The sequence below is a fragment of the Cardiocondyla obscurior genome, linkage group LG06, assembly GCF_019399895.1.
Source record: "Cardiocondyla obscurior isolate alpha-2009 linkage group LG06, Cobs3.1, whole genome shotgun sequence".
NCBI lineage: Eukaryota > Metazoa > Arthropoda > Insecta > Hymenoptera > Formicidae > Cardiocondyla > Cardiocondyla obscurior.
In genome coordinates, this window is record NC_091869.1 from 7,530,977 (window position 1) to 7,554,948 (window position 23,972).

Consider the following 23,972-nt stretch of genomic DNA (forward strand, 5'->3'; position numbering starts at 1 on the left):
TAGAGATCTTTAGAGATCCTTGTTCGTATTTTTTTACCAAGCACCGCCGACGTCACGGTGTGAAATTTCAAAGTGCCATTCAGTTTTCCGTCATCTCTCTATTAAGTGCTCGGCTCTCCGTCAGTCGCTAGTTTGTTTTTTAGGGAAACCGATTGCCCGAGCTGCTCGTTAGCAGCAAATGTTTAAATGTAAAAGAATCAAATAGAAGACAAAAGTTATTTCCCACTTATCTGTTACGTTCTGTAATCCTGTGATTGTTATTTGTAGATAAATTATATTATGTAATTATTTTTATGTCAGCGGAATGACTAGCAACGTATTCAATTTATTTCTCTCGGCGGCGTGCTACATTTTCTCTATTCGTAATCCATTTATAGATCGTGCGATGAACGCGATCTATGCGGGATGGTGTTTGCGAGCAAAGTGTCGTACCGCCGGCTTCATAAAACGCTCCCGCGGCTCCATTCGTTTCAATTGTATCGCGATGGGGCGCACCGCCGTGAAATTAATCGCACAGCGGTGTCTTTGTCTGGTGACGGTACGCGACCTTTATTATCGCAACGCGTTCGAAAGAACAGACGGATCTAATGACCCCGAGCCTTGAGAACGATCCTCGCAGCCGTGACACTCGCACGCGTCTAATTATTCACTCGCAAGCCGCTGGACAGACATGCGTAGCTCCCGAAGAAAGCCCATCTTTTTAATTTTATCCGTGCGCATACATTACATAAATCTGTCCGCGAATCATGAAAAAAAATTACGTAAAAAAAAAAAAAAAAAAATTAAAATAGTTTAGGAAAAATTTATTAGGATAATGGAAATGAGGAATTGCAATAATGATACAGAATAAAAATCAATCTGTTTTTTTTTTTTTTTCAAATTTGTTTTGCTTTATTTTATCACGTACGACGTGCATACTTGAAATTTAACCATTTGCGACTACAGTAATTCAAAATACAGCGTAGATTTGTTTGTCATTAAATGCACGCGGTAATTGCTGTCAGCTTCCGTGAAACAAATAATGGGATGGATGATAAAGAAGTTACGTAAGCGCGGAAGAGTTAAAGCGGCGTGGAATACCCGGCAGCGCGGTATATCGCGAGCGAGGAGGAACGCTTCCTGCATTAGGAGCTCACGGTCGTAAAGGCGCGATGATCTGTGGACGGGAGGGTGAGCAGTGGCTGGTACCGAGGGGGTTGCAAATTGAATAACAAACGTTCACCCTCCTCGGTTAAATCACCGAAAAAGCCATCCCCCGGGCCTGCACGCTCGCCGCTAGACGTTAACCGCACCCCCCGCGAATTGCTGCGACGCGACCCCGACGCGACCCCCTCCGACTGCTTTGCATAACGATCTTATTTCGTAATCTCTGCCATATTGATCCAGTTTACGACGGCGCGCTTGAAAATTGTTTATTGCCGTGTCTCCGTCAGGGTACGTCGAATCTGCAGCTTTTGCGGCCTTTCCCCCTCTTTCCCTTCAACCATTACATCTTCGGCGAAATATAAATGTTGTCGTTAAAGCAGAAGGTTCGCGTTTTCTTTATTCTTTTTTTTTTTCCTTCTTTTTTTTCCTTTATACCAGGTTCGTGGTACCTTTCCCAGACACGTATTTTAGCGATATCTGATGGATATTATCACTCGCCTGTAATTGCTTCATTAATTAGTTAACGTATCTATGTTTAAAAACATGCAATTGTCCCGTGACACGATTATTGCTTCTGCTGTCATTGTTTGAGGAATATTGCGCATGTTGTAATCAATTATGACCGGCAAGAATAGCCGGGGGAATCAACTTTGTAGGAGCTTAATGATCGCGTGACGCGGCTACTCCACTGTTTAGGCGGTCGAGAAAGGCGAGCCGAGTCATTCTCGCTAATAAGATCGAGAGGCTGAAGCACGTATCGGACGCATTTCCGTTGCACCCGCGTGCCGATGCCAGAACGATGCCCGACGCCGCGTAAATCGGCGAAGTCGCCGAACGGAGCGTTAGGTCGACGCGAAATCCTGGAGCGGGAAAATAAAGTGGCACGACGACAAGTGAGGGAGGCCTGATGTTATGACGGGACATTTCACGGTTGGCAGGATCTCGGATTTAACGGCCCGTGCGATAATATCGTCCCAGGAACTCGTGTCCCCGCTCGTGCTCCGCCGTGTTCTCAGCTCAGCGTCGCTCTTTGTCGGCCTGTTGATACATTGGGAGGGATATTCGCTAGCATCAGACTACGCGATTCTCTTCATCGCGAATCATTAGATCTATATGTCAAAATTAAAAATTATTATTGGCGAGCAAATTGTACTCGGAAAGCAATTGTGGAAGAACTTACTTTTCAGCTTGTGCGTAGGAACGTTTAGCAGACGAGGAAGGTAAATTAATCCAGGTTGATACGCGGCACAGGTAACACCTTAACAGCGGCAGCAAGAGCGCAGGATTTCAGCTAGGAATTAATAAGGATACTGGGTGTCTTTCGTAGATTGCGATAGGAAGCTAGCGGCCGGGCGGTGGGAAACGAGTTTCGTGAATGGAGTAGTGAAAGTCGAATAGAGTCTCATTATTCACAAAAGCATTATTTATTTCCTTTTTTTTTATTTTTTTTTTCACTTTAAAATGAATTTATAATTTTTATAATAATACAGTAATAAAGGAGAGTTAATAGTAATAATTAATAATTAATAATTAATAATAATTAATAATAATTCATTGATAATAGTGCGATACTACATCCAAAGGGTGGGCTGATATGGGTTATCGTTCTAGACCAAGTTCCAAACGTAATCAACAAATTGTCTGGAAAAAATTTTAAGTTCACTAAGGAAAAAAATTACTTTCTCGTCAGACAATGTTCAAGGCCCTGTGTGGTGTGAAATCGTTTGGAACCTGTCCGTGTCCATATTCCACGGTTATTTCTCTTTAAATCGTTCCGTCTCTTGTTCTCCGAAAATGAACGGAAGAAAAGAATCGGCAGGGCGCGTGTATGGTATCCGTGTATGGTACAACGCGACAGTGCTTTATATATATATTTATGTATACATATACATATATTTATATATATGCATATATATTCATATATGCAATACATGTATATATATATTTTTTTTTTGTATTTATATATATATATGTATAATATATGCATATATATTCATATATATTTATATATTTATACGGGTTACTTTTTTACACATCATTACACCGCTTAATTAATATAATATCTCTCCTTCTCTCCCTCTCTTTCGCGCCCTATATATATAAATATATATATATATATATATATTATGTACAAATAAAAAATCCTGAAATATTCGCGTGCGTGCGTAACGAGGACCATCTCCGTATTTAGAACCAGGACGGGGAGCCAGATTTGTATGTACCTCCGTGTATGTCTAGGTGTATGTATCATTAGTACTTTGCGTGTGAGAGAGCGCGGCGGACGGACGTGCGATGGATGGTGGTCGGTAGTCGGAGCTGCGCGAATGCGCTCGTAACCGCTTAGAGACTATGTACAGGCGCGGGGGACGAGGGTGAGGGAGTCTGCGCGGTCCCCGGCGTGCCAGGATTTTGTTGCACAGAGTAGGAGCTGTTTTGTCGCGAATGCTGCTGCTGGTGCGACGGATGATGGTGATGGTGGTGGTGATGGTGATGATTCTGGTGCTGCTGATGATGGTGATGAGGAGCGGAGGAAGGACTGATGGTCGAGTGATTCTGCATAAGGTTCAGGTTGAGGGGGTAGGATAAGGGGGAGCCCAGGGCCGTTGCGGCAGCGGTACTGCAGGCACCGGCTCCGGGCCCCACCGGGCTCAGTGCATGCTCATCCCCGCGTGCGGGTGGTGGGCCGCCGGGACGGAGGTTGCGTGATGATGAGGATGGTGCATTAGAGGCGGGAGATGCGGGTGGTGGGGATGGTGTGGGGTCAGAGGCGGCGGGGTCATCTGTATTGGAGTCATGGGGGTTGTCGGCTGATGGCCGAGGGTGGTGGTGGTGGTCTGGGGGGAGGTGGTGTTGCTGGTGTCCTGGCCCGCCGCTACCGCTGCCGCCGCCGCCGCCGCCGCCGCTGCCGCCAGCTGTTGTTGCTGTTGCTGCTGGGCCTGAGCCGGCTGCTGCGGCGGCTGCGGCTGCGGCTGCGGCACCGAGCTGGAAGTGGGACTCTGCTGACTCCCGTTGTCCTCGCTGTCGGAGCAGGACTCGGCCGACGAGCTCCCCGCTCCCCCCTTGCCCTTGCTGCCGCTGCTGCTGCTGCTGCTGCTGTGGGTCTTGACGTGCTTCGCGAGATGGTCGCTGCGCATGAACCGCTTGTTGCAGACCGGGCAGGCGAATCTCTTTTCGCCGGTGTGGGTTCGAAGGTGCCGCTGCAACTCATCCGAACGTGTGAACCGCTTGCCACAGAAAAGCCAGTTGCAAACAAACGGTCGCTCACCAGTGTGCCACCGTAAGTGGGCCTTCAGATGCGACGTTTTCCCGTAGACCTTGCCGCATCCGGGTATGTGACAGCTATGGATGTTCTTCTTCCTAAGGTGCACGCCGGCGGGACCGAGTCTCTCCGCTTCTTGACAATTCGGACAATCGCAGGTGGCACGGCCGGTGTAGCGTCTCTGCGAGCGCGGGGAAGGCGCTTGGCTGACGCCGGCGGCCGCGACGCCGACTCCGCCGCCGCTGCCCTGCGGGCTTCCGGCACCGGCGCCGGCGCCGGCCGTCGCGGCCGCGTGGTGATGCAGCCCGAATCCGGGCGGTCCACCCGGTAGCATTGACTTGTACGTATCTTGTAAAAGATTGTGTCCGGCTGTCGTCGCCGTGGTCAACAAGTGATTTCCGGCTAACGCTAGGCTCGTCGAGTAGTCCGCCGAATAATTTGCCATTTGCGCCGCGTGAACGCCGACGCCGACCGTACTGCTCACGTCCAGCCATCCTCCAGCGGTCGCGGCTCCGTGTACGTCCCACCATCCGTCGCTTGCTTTTATTCCGCCGTGCGTTGCGCCTGGCATTGCGTTAAACGGCCACGACTCGTACGGGTGCCTGCCGTACACCGAGCCCAGGGTCGCGCCTTCGACCTTGCCCAGAAGACTGCTTTGATGGTGATGCGGGTCGCCAGCCGGCTGGGCGCTCGCCGTCCCGGGGAAGTACAATTCGCTACCATATTGCGGCGCGGTCGAGGCGCAAGATGTTACAGGCGCCCTAGCGTAACCACCGCTCGTGCTCCCGGCGCTACTCGTCGCCGCCGGCCTTTGGCTCACTCCCGTCGTTGTGCACCCGCCGCCTCCCCCGCCGCCGCCTCCTCCGCCAGGATGCTGAGGTGAGCTGCCGCTGCTCTGCGGGCTCTTCTTCCAAGGATGAAAGCCCTTGCCCACCGCCGCGTCCGCCAGCGGCGGCGGACTCTTACTGCTTAGCTTGTTGCACTGCGCCGCCAACATGGCCAGAGGGGTGCCTCGTAATCCCGGATGATCCTGTAACATTAATTATAAAACTGCGCTTATTCTTTGCTCCCTGTATATAACTCGTGTTATAATTTTATACCGCCATGAAATTGTAATAGGATGTAATTTTTACTCTCTGACTTTTACAAATGACTTTAAACGTTACAAATTCTTTAGTTAGAAATATTTAAGTGCACGCACGATCTCGATTTGCAATATGGTAACGTCAGCGCGTGCATTACCAGCTCTTTTCGAAATTTCTTAACATCGGAAACGCTCGTTATGGCGCAATCTCGCCGGCGCGATTACGCAAATCGGTAATAACAACTCCGGAGAACGAATTACGGTATCGCGCGTATCGATTCACGGGACCATCGAGATACTTTTTCGTGTCGGCGCGGCTCGTAATATCGAAATCTGGCGGTCGGTGGACGCCCATAATTGAGCCCGCCGCGTCTAAATCGATCTAAAAAGAAGCTCCGATCCGTGCTTAGGTCCAAGGTGAAGAGAAAGAGGAAAGTTTCCCCCTAAGGGCGTATAATGACACTAAATTGCCGCTCCTATCCTAGAAGAGATCCGAGATTAGTTGCTGAAAGTAATGAGACCCGGATAGACCGACCGTCGTTCCACCTACCTAGGCCGCTTTCATGCAAATTGTTCTCGAATCAGACGCAAGGTCGACGTACGATTTCCATGACGCCGTATTTAAGTGACTCAAAATAACGTGGGAAAACGCCGCGGTCTCGGAAACGAATTCAAAGAAGATCAAGATCGAGATCTCGTTTCATATATCGCATAAATGTGGCGACCGCCGGTGAGATAAGGAGTATTATAATTTGTAATAAAAGCGGTGATGGGCCCTTGATGCAAATTGGGCAAATTCAATTCGGCACAATTTGCGTGTAAATTTCGACGGCGGATTTCAACGCGAGCCCTCCAATTTCGAGAAACTCGCGGGAGAGCTCGTGCCAATTGACGCACACGTGGCCGGAGGAATTAGAGGGAGCGCAATTTGTGCGCGAGTTAAAAATTAGAGCGAAACGACGGGAGCCGAGTGAAACTTTAGATAACGAACTTCATCAAAAGCAGCTCCATGCAAATCGCTCGCGGGGGTGGCGCGGGGCGGCGAGAAGACAAGGAGAAACGGGCTACCGAAGGGCCGGAGGCTGAAGAGAGGTCCCGAAGCGGATTTAGACGCGGAGAGGTAAAAGCGAGGGTCCGCGGAAGCGGCAGGAAATTAAGGTCTGGAGGGCCGCGCGGCCATTAGCAGCCGGCGCCATGGAGGCGACACGCCCCCACGTGGATTCAACCTTGCGCCAGCAACACCAGCGAAAGACAACGAACGCGCGCACCCTTCCAGGATGGAAGCAACGTGGGAGAGAAAGAGTGCGCAAGAAACGAAAGACCGACGAGGGAGAGAAAGAAATAAAAAAAAAGAAAAAAAAAACGGATCTATCCTTCGAAGATTCGGAGTCCTGCTCGGTTATCTACCTACTCGCGGATGCGATCGTTCATCAACGCGTACAACAAATGTCCCGCTCATATTTCTTCGCGATAACACATTGCTGTATATGTTAGCTTGTAAGAAGTTAGTATAAATCGTGCATGTGTAAAGCGTTTTGTCGAACAGTTTCGAGATTACTTAATATCTTATACCGTTACTTTTATAATAATGATAAGTTAAATTAATGAAGTATTAAAACGTGAATGCGATTTGTAAGAGCAATTACTTTGAGAGAAAAAGAGAGAGAGAGAGATAGTTATCAGTCGGAACGTCTACAGACTCGCGTTTGAACGAAACGTCGAAGGGCAATCGAGAGTTATTATTCCGAGAAAATCTCCGGACGCTGCGCGATTGCTCCCCGGTTACGACTGCTCTCGACGAATGGGAGAGCTCGTTGACGCGGAGCGCGGAGGTCGTAGAGGGTTGACGGCTGGCACGGGAGAATCGCGGAGGGTTGAAAGGACGAAATCGTCTCTCCCGCTTTTACGCCGAGAGGGAGGCGGAAAGGTTTAGCGCGGTGGAGATCGCAACGGGGTTGAGTGTCTCTCCGCCGGTGTACGAGCCACGCCCTCTTCAAGCTCGATGAGTGCAGGTTGTAGGCAGCCCACGTATCGATCCGCCGGGACAATATGACAGTGGCCTGCGGAGACAACGACGTCCCTCGATCAGCTCCCTCCAGTCTCCGTGACTGAGCCCTACGCGTGTGATAACACGCCCTTCGTCATGCGTACGCGTTACGTCGTTAACCATCTCGATCACGATCGACTCGCGGCGATATCGTCACCTTTTCCTTTATTTTTTACCTCCCGGGGCCACTCCTCGTAAACATCGACTGCTTCTCAGCTGTCAGCCCCGAGTTTCGAATTAATCGCGAGAGATCGTTCGGAGGAACAACCGCGTGGCGGAAGCGCGCGGCGATCGTATAGGTAAAAAAGTGCGTTAGGTACGAATTCGACGGAGCGTAAAGAGTACCGAAACCACTCGGGCATCGGCGAGGTCCGGGTCCCTCGCACCCTCCTGTCGGCACGGTTAAAAGGGAGCCGACGTGAAATGGGCACCGGTAGGATCCTTTGTTTTAGCCGCGTGACGTCACGCCCCCTCATAGCCAGCTAGGACTAATAATGCCCGAAGCTACGCCGCGCATAAATTAAAACGAAGAATCCTCGCTTGTCCCGTTCTCCCCGGTCCCGTCAGCGCCGACTCCGGGATCTCTTTCCGAGAACTCATTCGCGCCGAGGCGTCGCGCGATTGCTTTTCCCCGACCGGCAGCGGGGCCTAGGACGCGCCAGGAAGTATCGACCGCCGTGCCGAGATCGTTAACGAGATCGGTCACTCGACACCCGACGCGATGCGGCGCCGGACGGCGGAAAATAAAGCGGAAACGCCGGCGATTGTTCGAGCACGAGCCACGTGACAGCTGAACGCGAGGGAGGTAAAAGACCTGACAAGCGAGGGTGCGAAGCAACAAACCATGGGGTGTCTACCAGTTCGAGCTTCGTGGCGAACCGCATCCGACGTCCGTGTCAAACTTTCATTCCCCCTTTACGGCTCGAGGAGGAACCCTCGTTCGCGCGCCGAGCAAGACGCGCATCGGCGATCGGCACTTTACGCGTGCAAGCCGACGAAAACATCGAGATCCGCGTAAATTAAATCGAGTATATTTGTCCTTTAAATACAAAAAAAAAAAAAATTTTTTTCCTGGCAATTAAGTTATCTCTTTTGCCGCGGTTAGAAATGTTCGCTTCGGCGAAGTCTTTTGGGAAACGACTCGCAATTAGAACTTTATTTCTGCTATCAAGTCATTGTCGTCGCATTAGCCGGGCGAAGACAATTAAAAGAACGACGGAGCCGTGGAAAAAGGATTGCTTCGTGCTCTATAATGGAGCGCCGCGCAAAATTAGTCGGCGCTCTTTTCTGCTTTCGATGTAAAAAGTGTCGGCCGCTCTTGAGAGCCATTGACCGCGATCTTCAAGCACCTGCCGAGCCGGCATGGTCGAGTTTCTGATTGGATCCACCTGCATTGAGCAGTCCCCAGCTCAGAGGTATTGACCAACTACTTCACCGGGTTGAACTTTGTGGATTTTAATTTCTATAGCTTTGTATGTTAACCGATTCGTATCTCTTGATTCATCAGGCCCTCTCTATTACGCACGATTTTTTTTGTTGAATAAAATTTTTTGTAAGTTTTTACACACAAAAGAAATATCTCGGTCATATTTCAAAATATATTAGAAATTAAAATTATCTTAAAAAAAAAAAAAAAATAAAAAGAGTGAATCGATCCAACAATGTTTAACATATAACACGGTGCATTTCGTGCGCTACGAGAGAAGAATTTTTTTCGCAAAGCACGTAAACGTCGTTGATAAGTAATGTAACAATTATTACCATGCAAATTGTAACACGTTACAGATACGGCGTGTACCATCGGATTATAATTTAAAACGGTATTATTACGTCTGCCTGAAACGATCTCGTTGGCATTCTCTTTACAATCTCGATACGCTTACGCGAACACGCAAAACATTCCGGGCGGAGTAAGCGGTAGAGGGGGGGGGGAAGAATTGTACCTCTTAGATCGAGAAGTCGAATTGTTCAGCGCGATTTCCATACCGCGCGCTAATTGCCCCGTCCAGGGTACAAGTAGCAAGCGAAATGCGAGCGGGCGGCACGGAATGCCGTTGCACGTTGTACGTGGCAGGGCCAGGTCTCTTCGGGTCGTGCGCGGTGGATACGTACGTCAACGAAGGGTTACGCGGGCGAGCCCTTCCCTCGGCGGAGAGGAGGGCGAGCGATGGCAGCGATAACTCGAATGCGGGTTACTTCGAATGCTAATTATTTGTTTATCAGCCTCCACATGCAACCGCGCCGGCACGCAGCCAGTGTCCCGATAAGAAGCGGCGCCCCTTGAAGCTGTTGCGCGCTAGGGTTATACGCGGCTCGGCCTCGCAGATAATTGCGGCGATTATAAAAACGTTCGCTTTGCCTCGCTCGTCTTTCTCGTTATCGGGCCAGCCGTCGGACTTCGATATACTCGTTTCCTACGTTGTTTCCTACGTCGTTTCTTACGTTGTTTCGTGGCTTTCTTCCGCCCCCTCTCTTCTCTCTATCTCTTTATTTCTCAGCACTTTTTTCTTTCGCTCAACACAGTTATCTTGAACTTTAAACTGAGACACTCGATCGAGTTAAAAGTGTCTATAAAGCGTCCCGCAATAATATATTTTTTGGCGAAAAATTTGTTGTAAATTTTTATGTAGAAGTGTCGAGGTTGTACCTTTCATTTGATCGTATTTAAATATTCAAGTTGATTAATATGACGAACTGTCAGTTCCCGTCAAACAGCTTCGTTTACATTTTATGCGACGAGCTGTCCTTGAATACGCAAACTTTAGATCCCCCCTAATATTCGTTTACTTTCATTTAAAAAGTATTACAGCCTTGACATTTTTGTACCAAAATCGTCGTCGTATTTTTGGTTCAGAGATGTTGAAATTACGACTCGCGAGTTGCAGAACACTGTATATTCGTACGGTAAAAACGACAATATAAAAATTGTAAGAACAAGAGGTTTAGTTAACAGTAAAAATTTCCAGTTTACAGCAATGTTGCGTGACGCAGAATTGCACGTTGCAATGATAGAGCTCGTAAGTTATAAAATAAAAAAGAAGGGAGAAATAAAAACTTCTTTATCGGTTACAAGACGCGTTATCTGTGCAGCGTCGTTGCATTTATAAACGTTGATCGTGTGACAGCGCCGTCCACGTGGCGTTCGCGCGGGTCATGCAATATTCCGTAAATTTTGTGGCATCGAGGCAAAAATCAATTCGATAAAGTTTACAGTCGTGCGGTTTACACATCGCTCAAGTGCCGCTCCGTAATATAATATTCGCGAGGGAAGTTTTTTTTTTTCTCTCTCGCCTAGTTGAGAAAATCTTTTCGCGTTGGCGGCCGGCGCACCTCGTTTTCCTTCCGCTTCGTTTCTCCGGCTTCGCGAACGGACCCCTCGATCGACCGGCAGCGATGGAACGAAATTGTATATTCGCACGCAACGCGACTGCCATTATGTACGCGGGAGAGAAGCATAGCGGTCGTCGGTTCGCCTTTCGACAAAATGGCGCGGCTTTTCTTGCTCGTCGGTATCTCTCTTTTAATCTCACGCGCGACACTGACCGCGTCCCCAATAAATGGATTTTTAACTCGGCCCATCTAAGCGACCCGGGTCCACCCAGCGGCCATCGTCAGTGGCGATCAACTCGCCAAGCGGCTTGAACGCGGCGTATCGCGTTTACCATCGTCGACCGCGCGACCATTAACGAAATACACGTACGAACTCCGCTAATTTTTCACCTGAGATTCGCCGCGCCGCTTGCGCGCCGTAACCGCGTGCGCAAGACACTCTCATTAATTTCGGAGATGAAATGGAAGAGAATTAAGTAATACGTCTTGTCCGCCTGTCGTATCGTTCGCTCATAAATAATTATTAGCAAATTAAATTACGCGCGATAAATTTTTCGGAATATTAGGAAACGCGGGGAGAAGCGAGAGCGTCGGTAGACGAGAGAGAGGGTGGCTTTTTGCAAAGGACGGGATTAATAATCTTATTCATGAGTGACCGCAGGCCCCGGCGCCGTACAGCGCCGGGCACTGTGACGGAACCTCCGTTAGTTCCCACCGGAGCCGAGCTACCTGTTATCCTCTGCCTGTTAAATTATGTTTTTTAATTAAATCCATCGTAAAGGAGCGGCTCGCCTATATACCCTCGCTCGCCGCCCTTTCCAGGCCAGGTCTCCTAGTCCCTTCTCGCGCGCCGCGTTACGAAAGAACCGATCGTACGTCCGAGAGTGTCTACGCCGAGTAACCGTGGCTCGGGGCCAAAACAGGGAGCTATCCAAATTTATTCGGCGATCCTATAACCCGAGAGGCATCTCCTACTTTGCCTCCTCTTTGCTTCTTCATCCGACGGCGTCAAATTTTCTTATTTTATTTTTTATACCGTAGACCCTCGACAAATTTTAAATCACCCCGACGATTTCCGGGTAAAGATGTAAATCACTCGACGCTGTCGGCCGCATCGCAATTTTATATACTTCGTGCTAAGTCTTACATTGTCAATCACTGATTAGCTCTCGTAAAATCGATTATCGGTCCTCGTTTCAAAGTGTGCCGCGAGCCGGCACTTTGTTTTGGCTCACTGTTAGATTAAAGAGCGCGGCGGTCTTCTCGCTGGGCAAACAGTGAGAAAAAAGCGGATGGAAATAGAGGCGGACAGACGAGGAAGACTGCCGATTCATTAGCTCTCGTAAATCCGTCGCCCCCGCCGGGCGTTGAATATTAAGCGGGCATTACGTGATCCGGTTATAACTTGCGGCCAGTTAACACCGACATCATTTCCCCGACCTTCCGCCGTTCGCGAACGGTTGTTTCAATATACTTCCGCGCGAAAGTCTTCTTCGATTACCGGAAAGTGTGGTCGCAACGGCGAGAGTTTCAGTAACGGCTAATCGATTTCCGGTAAAAATCGCGGATCGTTTTTCAAACGCTGCGTCTTCATTAGGATAATGAGGACGGCGTAAATCTCGAGGAGGCACGTCGCTTAGGCGCGCGCGGCCGAGTGCATTTCCAGAATGCCCTTGTCGAGGAACGACGGAAGCGACCGCACATTTGCATAGAGTAATTTAGTGGTACATAAAATTCCGCAGCCAATTAGCGCTGGAGTGTCCGATCTATCGCCCGGCCGGCCGTTTTAGCGCGTCTGCTCGGCCGCGGAACGCTTCTAATTTGGGAAGACGGCAGGGGACCCCCTTAAGAGCAGAGACATTCCCGCCCCATTAAAAAAACCCCGCGCCTCTTCACGCAGGTTTTATCATCTCGCACGAATTTTACTGTCAGTTATTCCGCGGCGCTTTTTATGCCTCGAATTAATATTCAGGCCACCCGTGCTAAGATTCATATTCGCGGAAAAGTCTTATCCCCTCGAACGCGCGACACGCACGGTATTAATTTTATCTAAAATTACATCTAATTAAAATACTATAACAGTAAATATTAATTTTTTTTTTTTTAATCTTTATAAAAATAATTCTTTACTTTTACATTAACTTAAAATACTAACATGTCTACAATAATATGTTTTATTTTATGTTACAGTTACTGGCAGAATTTTATAACTTCGCTGTATGCAGATTGGTAAGTAGCATAACTTTTTTTTTCATAACTTGTAATCAATGTTATTAAAAATGTACTACTTGCATCTTGTTAAAAGTCTCGTTGCTATCCGACTGGTGTTCCACTTGCGATATAGATACGTTAACATACGATTTTTATGTGTAAAAGGAATCTGGCGCGTTTCGTTTGAATCATCGGAGCTTCATTTATTACTTCCTACCGGTTCTAATAAGATATCGCCGCGAGCGAGCGATATAACAGTCCGCGTTCATTAACTCCAAGTCCCACGAAATTAAGGGAGGGGGGGACCATTCGTAATTCTAGATCCCGGGCGAAGCTCGGCGGAGCTTCGCACGGAAGCGGATCAAGCACGGAAAGCGCAAAACGTTGTACGTCGGAAGCCGTGCATTAGCATATAGACGGAGTTGCCTCTTGGCGATGGTGTCGGGTAGGTAGGTAGCTACAAGGGGATCTTATTTATTAACGATGTATTCTTCGCCGCTACGCCGTATTTGCTCACTTTGTTCTCGTTAACCCTTTCCACCTTCCTGCGCCGTAAGGCCCGCACGGGACTACTCGGCTAAATAAAAGCAATTTGACCGGGATGGGGGTAGGAGCGTATGCGGTAGCGGTCAAAGGATGACTAAGCTGGGACAGGTTGATTAACTCGCGGATGCGCTATTCAATTTCGATCTGATATCTCAAAACTGTACACGACAAAAGGCGACGTGGTTCGCGATAAAGCTGTCGGTCGATCAAAAAAATATATTTAAAGAATTAAAATAAAATTAATGGCATTTGCAATAAAAATGTAATTATTAATAATTACTTTCTCTTTTTAATCGTACGAGGCGAAATAAAAAAGGATACTGTATTCATATACCGTCATCGAAGCGAACGGTGTATTCCATATTATTTTACGTTCGTCCATTAATTTTTTTTTTTGGTGCAATTTATGCTTTCCTAAATGTTCCTTCGATTATTTATACGCGTTACAAATTACATTAGCCGCGTCTGATCAATCGCGTCGTAAAGAGCGTATTATAATTTCGAAAATACTGGCCGCGGTCTCCATGTCCCTTGGTCCTGCCGAAAGGATGCCCCGGGTCTCTCGGAGCTTTTAATAAATTTCTCTATCTATGCGCTTCCATTCTCGCGGACGTTCACAGCTGTTTGTAGCTCGTGGGGACTCGTAGGGACAGTAATTCCCGAATAGCGCGCCCGGCTCGGCCTCCTTATTATGACGCGTGAAAGGCGCGCGGTCGTAAGCACGCCTTTATCAGCCGTTTCAGGTAGACTAGCAAACGGTCCGTCTCACGATCGTTCGCCCTCCTAGACGTGTCCGCCGAAAAACCTCCCCGTCCTCGTATATTCCGGATTTTATAGCCGCGGCTACACGGTGGTCCCGGTCGGCGGCTTTCTTTCAATTACGAAAGTTCCACGTAGAATCGACGTGTAAATAGCGTCGACGCCGGATTGCTTGGCAGAATGATAGGTCGATAAATTAGCCCTGTATTAGCATTTAAACGATGGAGCGGTCGATCGGCGATCTCGATGGCTCTGGATTACTACGAGAACCGCGAAATGAGAAGAGGAACGAGAGATCCCGCCATTCGGTGCCACCGATTGAATGAAAAACCCCGCCGGTTCGCCTTCGTTACTCAAAAACGAAAAAAATTTTATTTTTCCATTTACTCGTTCTTTAAAAATAATTGCATTCGCGTACATTTTGATTCGCATCAGAAGTATTATTCCGAGCGACGTTCTCACGTCGAGGGAGTACCCGCCCGAGAAAATTCTCACATATTCATGCGGAAATGCGGCGCGCCGCGTAACTTTATCAAGCGACAAAGCGTTCCTAATCTTACTATACCGCGCAACACTTTTCCTAAAGCTAAATACGTTGAAGCATTAACGACCTCCTAGTGTAATAGGGAATAGACGAGGGCCAGACGGGTTCACGGTGCGTACCTACATATACAATATTCGATAACCATCGACGTCCATGAAAGCACGCCGAAGTAATTACGTGCGCGCTCGCTCTCCCACATTCACGGTCCGTGAACTGAATTTTGAACTTTAAATAATTCATGGAAACGCGTACAAAGTAGTCGAGTTCGTTCTTTTGCTACCAACGAAGAAACCACGCGGGTAAAGCTCGCGCAGAATCGTAACCGCGTGATATTTCGCTTTCGTCTTCGCGGAATACGATTGTCTATCTCGCGGTTCACGCAAATTTGAAGACAGCGCTAGTTTTTTCGAGATCGGCCACACACGCCGCTCTTCCTATCACCTGCTTGCGAGCGGTTATTATTTATCCGGGGCATTCTAATGCGAGGGCAGGCGTCGTTCAGACGGCGGCGCCGTAATATAGTCGCGGGGACGTTTTACGAGACGCGAAAGAGCCGGCCGGACGTTCGGACGAGACGCGAACGCGGCGCGCGAGCTGATAAATTTACGCGAGGCGGCTCGCCCTGTGATCGCCGCAAAGTGGCCCTTTTACGACGGAGGGTTACATTGAAGCGCGGAATACACGTCCGGCCGATACGCGGCTTGCTTCTCGCGCGATCGCTGGGGCGGAATCTCGCGGAGCCGGCGGCCCGCACCTGCGAATGTTTACGTTCACTTAAAAAGTCATAAAGATCCGGCTGCTCCGGTAAATCCACGCGGCGCGCTCTTCGGGGTGATAACGAGCACCGCGAACGACACACGGCCGTCGGCCTTGAAGACGATCCGGATGCCGAGACGATCGACGTGCCGACTTGGGAATCGAGCCGCGACGATAGGGCCCCCGGTCCCCTCGGAGTGCTCACGCACGAGGCACACACGCAGCATACGCGCGCACGCCGGCAGGTTTTACTGCATTCTACGTGCAATCTCGGAGATAGGAGTAGATGGACGTCGTTTTCGGCAGAGCGGTATAAAGATGTCCCCGCGCGATAACGCGCGACACCCTGACGTGTACTTTCTAATATGACTTTATTACGCGTTTATTTTCTTATCTTCTCTCGCGGTCCAAGAGGATTACGAAGAGGATCGGTAGTAAAATTTGAGGATACGCGTATGTATAATAGGAAGTATCATTTTCCGAAGACGATACGATCAGTCGATGAATCGACAGGGCTCCGACGCACCTGCGTCGTCGCGATTATCGCTGCATGAGAAATTGGCGTCTATAATCGCGGCTACCGACCGCGTCAGCGTTTGCGGTAGGCGCGACAGGATCGTTGGCTCGGGAACGCGCGCGACCGGTCCGCGTGGCGATTCTGCGTTTAAACGTCGGCTTATCGCGCGGCAGTTCGGTAGGATAAACGAAAGCGCCGCCGTCGAGCCGACGAGGCAATTTAGCGGCGGACGACCCCGCTCTCTCGCCCGGGCGGTATCGCCCGTGTCTACGAGCCGAGTAATATAGCGGCGAGGCCACCTCGCCTTCGCCGAGCGGGGCGACGTGTTACCAACGGCGTTACGGCAACAAACTGGCACTAAATCACCTTTGGCAGACCACGTGAACCCGTTCATCTCTCGCCGGCCGGACGCAGCTGCCGCCGAAGCGGCTGAAGATCCAATCTCTCGGGGAGAACCGCGTTTCTCCCTCCGTCTTGGCGCTATATAATATTCCGAGTATAAAAAAAAAAAATTACAAAAAGCGCGCGGTCTTTCAGGATGAGCTAACTCGCGACAAGTCGCATGCCGCCGTCAACATTGGCCATCTTTCGCGTGCCCCTTGAATATAACTGCCAGCTCGCGATCTTTTAATCGTGTGACGAATATAGCACATAGCGCGGGGGAAAAAATTAAAGCTTGTACACGTAGTTATAATGATCGCTATATTGAATTCTGGGATGCTACCGGTTACGAACTACGCGGAGTTTCCACGGAGTTGTCACGTTTAAGTAGGTGACTATAGACGTACTTAACACGCCGCGGACGTAACTGACGCGACTGTAAATCTACCCAGTTGTGAAACAGGTGGCTCTATTCTCGAAGAAAGTGCGCTTTACACACACGCGCACACGCTTACCGATGAACGTCACCGAAGTCAATTCTGACGTTAAACGCATAAAATGCATTATTTAGCGTAATAATATAATTTCCAAAGTGTGTCTCATTGATTGATTACGTAGAAATGACGCGGTCGTCATTATATGCGGTAAATGTAATGTCGGCGCAGAGATCCCGGCCGTAATAGGCTCCGCGGTCGTAATGTCGAGCCGATAATGTCAAAAGGTTAACGTAAAAGATCATTGGAATAGATCGAGATGCGAGCTTCGCGTTACCTCGTCGCGGCGCGTATCCGATTTATCGCACGGAAGAGCGCCACGCGATAGGAGTACATCGATCGCGGCCGAAGTATACGTGCAAGACGGGGTTCGACCCTGCGTTATATGCTCGCGCGACAAAAGCGGTCTCCGCGTAAAAATTCAAATGATACATCGAAAACGCATCGCCGTGCTGCAGGCGGTAATTTAGGGGGGCCGCGGGTTAAAACGCAGGCGAAATTAAGCGGTCCTCCTCTTCGGCGTCCGCCAACGAGACGCTTTACGATCGGTGCACGCGCGTAATACCTATAATAATCGTTGCACGTGTAGCCCGTGGTCGAGAAGAGGGCCCGCGCTTTCTATCTCGTTAACGCTTGCTACAGGGTGTTTCAAACCGTCCGTCCTCGCGCTATTGAAAATCGAGCTGGTATTTCGTGTAGCCTGATACGATCGCGATTTCTAAAATTAATCTACAATACGAGTCGGTTCATAAAGGGAACGGAATATTGTAGGAAAAAAAAGAGCCCCGTAATAGTAAAAAAAAATATAATAATAAAGACAAGCCGGAAAATGGTAAAAAAAAAAGAATTACGTTTAGAGAAAGTTTGTTGCTCGTGTGCTCGTAATTGACATGACGTGAAAAATGCCTTTAATGGCACTGACCGACGAAGCGATAAAGTTTACCGACATGCATATCACTGTGTTATTAAAATCGACCGAGCACGTTAAAAATTATTTCTCACGTTGTCTATTACGAGAGATCATAATTCCAGATATTTTCTTATTTTATATGCAGCTATTATTGACCATTATAATTAATATTTTGTACTTAATGGAGCAGTGCGTTGATAATATCTATTTTAAAGGGTGAATTGATTTACGCGATTAAAAAATGCTGCTATTTATAAAATAGAAAAATGGTAAAAATTATACCAGATTGAAATTAATTATTCCAAGATCAACTATTAATATTAAACGTGCATGGATCATTGGAAAATATTGAAATATACTTAAGTATCGGAGCGAGTTTAACGTTGCATTGCTAACATCCTTGCAGCCGGCATTCGCGAAAATGAGCGTTGTGTGCTCACAGATATCAGTACCGGTGAATCGGCCGGATCTCGAACAAAATGGTTCGCGTGTCTTCCGCGCCAGCTTCGCAAAATTTATTGCTTCATCGTGCTTTCGCACGGTAGATCCGCGATACCCCTCGCTCGTTTGCGTTATCTCGCGGCAAATCGCGCGTTTTGGAATTATGCAAATCATTTTTCCCGTCGTAACATCTCGGGCCATCCGACGACTCCATAAGCAACGTTTGACCATAAAACGCCACCGATTTGTTCAACCGGCAGCCCGAGCGACGGTTCGTAGTTGGTCGTCAGGTATTTTTATCGGGAGACGAAGATTTACTATCAGCGAATTTAATTTAAAGAGATGACACGCGCGACCCTCGTGCGGCCGATTGAAAATTCGCCCGCGGGGACCGTGGAACAGCGATCACTGTTAATACGGTTCGCGAATGTGGGATCGGGAATGCGTGGAATCGGTTTATCAGATCGTCGCTATTGAATCGCTCCATTAGGAAGCGCACCTAATCGCAAAGTTGACCCTCGAAATGACGAGAGCCACCCTCGTTCTCGAGGACCGGAGCCCGACGGGCCGCCCTGCAACAGACTGTGACATATTAGGCTATCCCGGCCCTCGCGAAAGGGACATCATCCCCGACCGTAAGGACCTCGTAAAGAGGGTGAGCCGCCCCGCGGACGGATTTATTGTTTCACGATTTGTTAGACCGGCGAACGGCGGCGGCCGTGGGAGCGAAATCTGTCGCGGTCGGTTTCTCCGAGCAGCTTACGCATCGACAAGCCGCATAAATATATTATCGTCATCGCGCGGAAAGATTGCGGGCGATCGCTGAAGATGCCGAGGAGTGGTAATGTACATGAGCACGCGAATGGATGCTTACCGTCGCGCCTTTCAGCGATTTTATCGTCGGGACGGAAGTTTGAATAATCGTCGACCGTCGGGCGAATTACATTGTTCCGACCGCGTGATATGCAGGATACGTCTAGAGCACACTCGTAAACTAATAAATTAAATTCGTCGAAAATGCCTGCGTAATCCCGGGTTATCAGGTAACCTCGTTAGACGGCCCGCGGGGCGGCCTCGAACATTTAATTTATTGAAAAGTTGCTAACGCACACGCGTGTCGTTAATAGAAGAAAAACCAAACTGGTTGAATGTTAAGAGAGAAGGCGCTGCTGTTTAGAGATGATTATCCCGGCGCTCGATGATAGAGAGCTCCGTAAATAAGCGGTTAAACATGGAAAGCTGTGTGAATCCCCCTACATAAAAATTCATAAACGAGCGTACGAGAAAATGTTCCCTCGATTCTCGAGGGCGCGGCCATAAATCGTCGATAGCGTCGCGTCGTCCTTCAGCGGGCGAGGGATTCCGTTTTCCTAATTCATTGGCGGATGTCGCGCCGGAACGGAACACGGCGAGAGCGCCGTCCGATCCGTAAATCTAACGGTATCGGCTCCGACGACGACGGGGATCGTTACGCAATGCGCGGAGAGGATAATTCGTCACCTCGGGGCACGTAGGATGCGATGGGGATACCGAAATGCAAATTATCCGATATCGCCCGCGAGCGAGTTGAACTGTGATGGAAAATCGAAGCCGCCGTCCCATTGACCGGCCCTCACTTGCCCGAGTCCGGTTTTGCCATTTTCAACGCGCTATTTTTCCTCATTACGCGGACTACATAAGAGTTCCGATAAGATCAGGATCCGTTGGCTCGGTTTTGCGTCGCGAAAATGTACGAGCGAGGCCACGTCACGGGGGATTAATCTTCCGGGTCGCTTTTTTTTTTTTTTTTTTTTACGAACGCGCCCTTTTTTCTCTCGATCGTCGTCTCGAATCGTCTCAAAAATTTCTACATCGGATATTTATAGCGATAAAAACGTATTAGTATGTTATTTAACGTTTTATTAAATTACACGCGTCAAGTATTTCTTTCAAAATCCTAGCGCGACGTTCGTTTTACGACGTCGGCATGTGACCGAGACGGTGTTAAATGCGCGGTGGAAACACGAGTCATAATCTTTAAACTCCCGTCAGACATTTCATTTGACTTATCGCTCGCGAGTCGTTGTGAGTTATCGATACAACGTCCACTCATTAATCACGCCTCGTCGTTGGAAACAGGCATCTCTTATTTCTGTAATTTATTACGCCACGCACTGTGGAAAAGAGAGACGGAGCTGTCGCGGGAATTATTTCTTGCCTGACGAGTATATTCGTTTCCATCCTTTCGAAATGGTCGCGCGGCGTACCGTGCGTGCCGGCGTTCTCTCTCGTTGACAGATCGAAACGGTTCACCGCGGATGGTGAGATGTGTAATAATTTCACGCGGGATTCCGCGAAGGGCTGCCGAGGATCGAGCATCATTTCGCGTAACGATTATATGCCAGCGACTCCGCCATTTACTTTTTTCGAGTTAGCTTCGACGTGGCGCGAGCGAGGACGAAGATTATCTATAAGAAGGATCGCGTACTTGAACGCGGTATCACCGACCGCCGCGAGAGATCGACGACGAACGTGTAATACGCGCGACCGATTTAATGTCAAATCCGCACCGCACATTCCGCGATAATAATACGCCGGGCAATTATCCCGGCCATTACTCGAAACTCGTTGGCTCCTCTTTCGCACGCGAACCGCACGCAACGAACCGCGTGTGTGCCGCGTATACCCGGGGCGGTCCGGCGAACGCAAGGTGCGACCGTGTATATGCATCTGCTAAAGGAGGAAAATCGCGGCCGGTTTCACGTGCGGAATATGCCGGAAGTCGCCGTCCGAATCCCGGAAGAGGTCGTCGGCCGGCTTCCACGCGCGCGAAAGAGCTTTAAATTGCTCGAAAGAGGACGACGCTAAATGCGGCCTCACCGCCCAGCGAATAGAACTGCGAGGACGCGTCGAATATTCGTCACGCGAAGCGTTTTCCATTCTTCCTTCTCGGGGTCTCTCTCGCTTGTTTTTTTTTTTTCCTTTTTTTTTCGTTCTCTTTCTTTCTCTCGGGGAGGAATGGAAGCCGAGGCCGCGCGAGGTGCCAGCACGTCGGTCGGGAGACCGACAGGCCGACGCGAACGAGAATCCCAGATTGCGAGCCCGATTTTTATCTCGTTTAAGCGTGTATGCGTACAGTGGCGGCTAAAAATTCGCCGCTGACACGCCTTGACATCCCGCGGAGTGCTCGTCCTCGCGTGAGGGTATTTAACGACAAATTCTTTTCGATAACAATGCAACAATATTTAAAAACCTAATTGTTAGTCCCTCTGTTTCATGTATCTTAATGCACGCGACAAAATTTTTTATTCAACAGATGTAGATAATGAAATCGCTATGTTGTATATAATTATAGTAATTCCGAAACAAACGGTGGGAAATTATCTGCCTTGCGCTTTTTCAACGTGCATCACTCGTGCATAATTTTGCACGATCACAATTTATTAAGAACTTAATACAGGACTTTAAAAAATCACGCGTGCCCAAATCTCGCGGCCGTACCTGTTCGAATTATAAATGCCAATGAGAGCTAATAAAATAATTTAAAATACACCTCCAGCGTGAGATTAAGAATCATAGTAGACCTCGAGTTCATTGAGACGCGATACTTAATTGTGATATCAGAATTATTTCTTTCCCCTTACAAGCGATTGCGATCGGAAGGGCGAGAGCTGGAAAAAGCAAAAGAGCGCGAACCGAAAGAGCGATAAATAATCGCGGTCGACGCTGAACGCGTCCGTCGGTGTTTTGGTTTCGACGCCGCGGGGGAGACGGCATCCCGTGGAGGCGTCTTTTATTCCAAGGGCCGAGGGCCGAGAGACCGGCGGTGTCGGATAAAGGGTAGAAGCGTCTGCGTCCCGCCGAGCGTCGCCGGTACTTCGTCATTCATCGCGTTCTTTCAACGAGCGTCCGCGGTAACGATCACCACTCGCGTAGCACTAATCACTGGTGCTAATGCGTTAAACGCAGCAGGAAAAACGCGTCGCGCGGACAGGTGCGCGCGTCCGAGCCCGAAAGTTCTGTCAAGTTTTTCTATTTCAAGCGGTCCGTTCGTTAAATTGTCCGTAATCTAATCTAACGTCCAACTTCCTCGTACGTAAGCCCGTATTTATTCATTTATTTACTTATTTTTTAATAAACGCTATTGTTCGGGGCTACTTAACAATTCCTTGGAGAGATAGCGAGATCGTTAACAGTCGTTCCGGCCAACGCGTGCCCGAACGATCGTCTGTCGACGAGGATATTATTCATTCTTCGGCGGTACCGTGTTGTGCAATCGTACCTACAACGATCGACAGGACTATGGGCATGCACGTGCGATGTCGGGACCGCCTCCCCTCCGGCGGAAAGGAGCGCCCAGGCTCTCCCAGCGGCTCGCTCGAAAATTCGTAAAGTCGCGTTCTCGCCGCGAGCGTTCTTCATCTTGGCGCAGATACCCCCATTGTTTCAGCGATAAAAAAAAAAGTCCGCGGGGCTTAAATAGAATCGCGCAGCGAGAGTCGTTAATAATCGTCCTCCACTTTACTTGAGTGGTACACGATAAAGCCTCGAGGTGTCGACCGCAGATCGAGTATTGTTCGTCCTTTCCCATCACCGGGCCTCGGTGAATGACGCTGCCCCGGCGATGATACGTCACGATAATGGCCGGTAATTCGACGTACCATCGCCGGGGCTCGTGCGCGCCTAGGAGGAATATTGTTTCGCGGCGAGCGAGCGCGCGCGATGGAAGTAGAGAGAAGTCTTGGCTTTTCAATTATCGGACCTTGGAGCGATACGATGATGGCCGGCGGAAGGCACGTATAACCCGGTGCAAGCCGCTGCACGCGGCCGGTAAACCCACACGCACGGGCGTATCTACGCGAAATTGCAGGTTCGATCGGCCGCGCTCGATACGTACGATGCGCAACGGCATGTCGGGGCGCACACAACGCGTGTGGATCCCGCGAGTGGTCGATATATATCCTGGGATGCCCGCGCGGTCAACGACTATCCGCGAAATTTCACTAACAATCTCGATTATCGTCCGTTTAACGACGCCGGCCGAGCGATCTCTCCGGAAGGGCCGTAATTTTCATTAAAATTTATCTCCCCGCCGGGCACCCTCTGTGCCATTCTCGCGAAAACGTCCATCTCGAGCGACGAACGCCTCAGCTAGAGGAGAAAGGTTGTTTGGACCTTTCACGAGTGTCCTTCGCCGGTTTCTGTTCGCGACTTGATATATAAAACGCCGCACGAGTGGGACTTCTTTTTGCGCACTTGGCGATTTATCGGCAGACCAGGAGCGAGGCTCTATCATCTCGAAGGAAACGCGCCATTACCTTTACCGTCGTTTTCATCTGCCTCTTTACAGCCATAATATTCAATTTGTCGCGTACCGTGTACTTTTACAATCCGACAACGGTTTTTCTTCTTCGCGATACATATTCGCACGAGTTTACTTCTTCCCGAGCGGGGACTTTTTTCCCCAAAGGGGCATCTCGCGGAGCGAGAAACACGGACGGTGTACGAGACTTCGATCAATAACGCAACCATCGATCGAAGATTAACTTCCGTGGTGTTTTTTAGAGC

General features: G+C 49.2%; 2 protein-coding genes across 4 annotated transcripts in view; one reads left to right on the forward strand and one right to left on the reverse strand.

Moving 5' to 3' along the window:
- LOC139103361 (uncharacterized) overlaps positions 1–23,972 on the forward strand; it is a 156,873-nt gene that overhangs the window by 52,059 nt on the left and 80,842 nt on the right. Inside the window, exon 7 of the mRNA XM_070657939.1 lies at positions 13,057–13,095. The gene's annotated coding sequence lies outside the window, so the exon portion shown is untranslated. The remainder of the gene's footprint in view (positions 1–13,056; positions 13,096–23,972) is intronic.
- Sp1 (transcription factor Sp9) overlaps positions 841–23,972 on the reverse strand; it is a 32,153-nt gene continuing 9,021 nt past the window's right edge. The window contains exons 2-4 of one of the 3 annotated variants that reach the window (XR_011545871.1): positions 4,412–5,435; positions 2,327–4,343; positions 841–2,255 (exon numbers count right to left, since the gene is read on the reverse strand). Coding sequence is in view for 2 of the 3 variants with exons in the window: in XM_070657924.1 (XP_070514025.1) it covers positions 3,487–4,343; positions 4,412–5,435 (1,881 nt within the window). In the remaining variant the exon portion in view is untranslated. Of the gene's footprint in view, positions 5,436–23,972 lie in introns of all 3 variants that reach the window. The other 2 variants (XM_070657924.1, XM_070657925.1) reach the window with 2 other exon arrangements.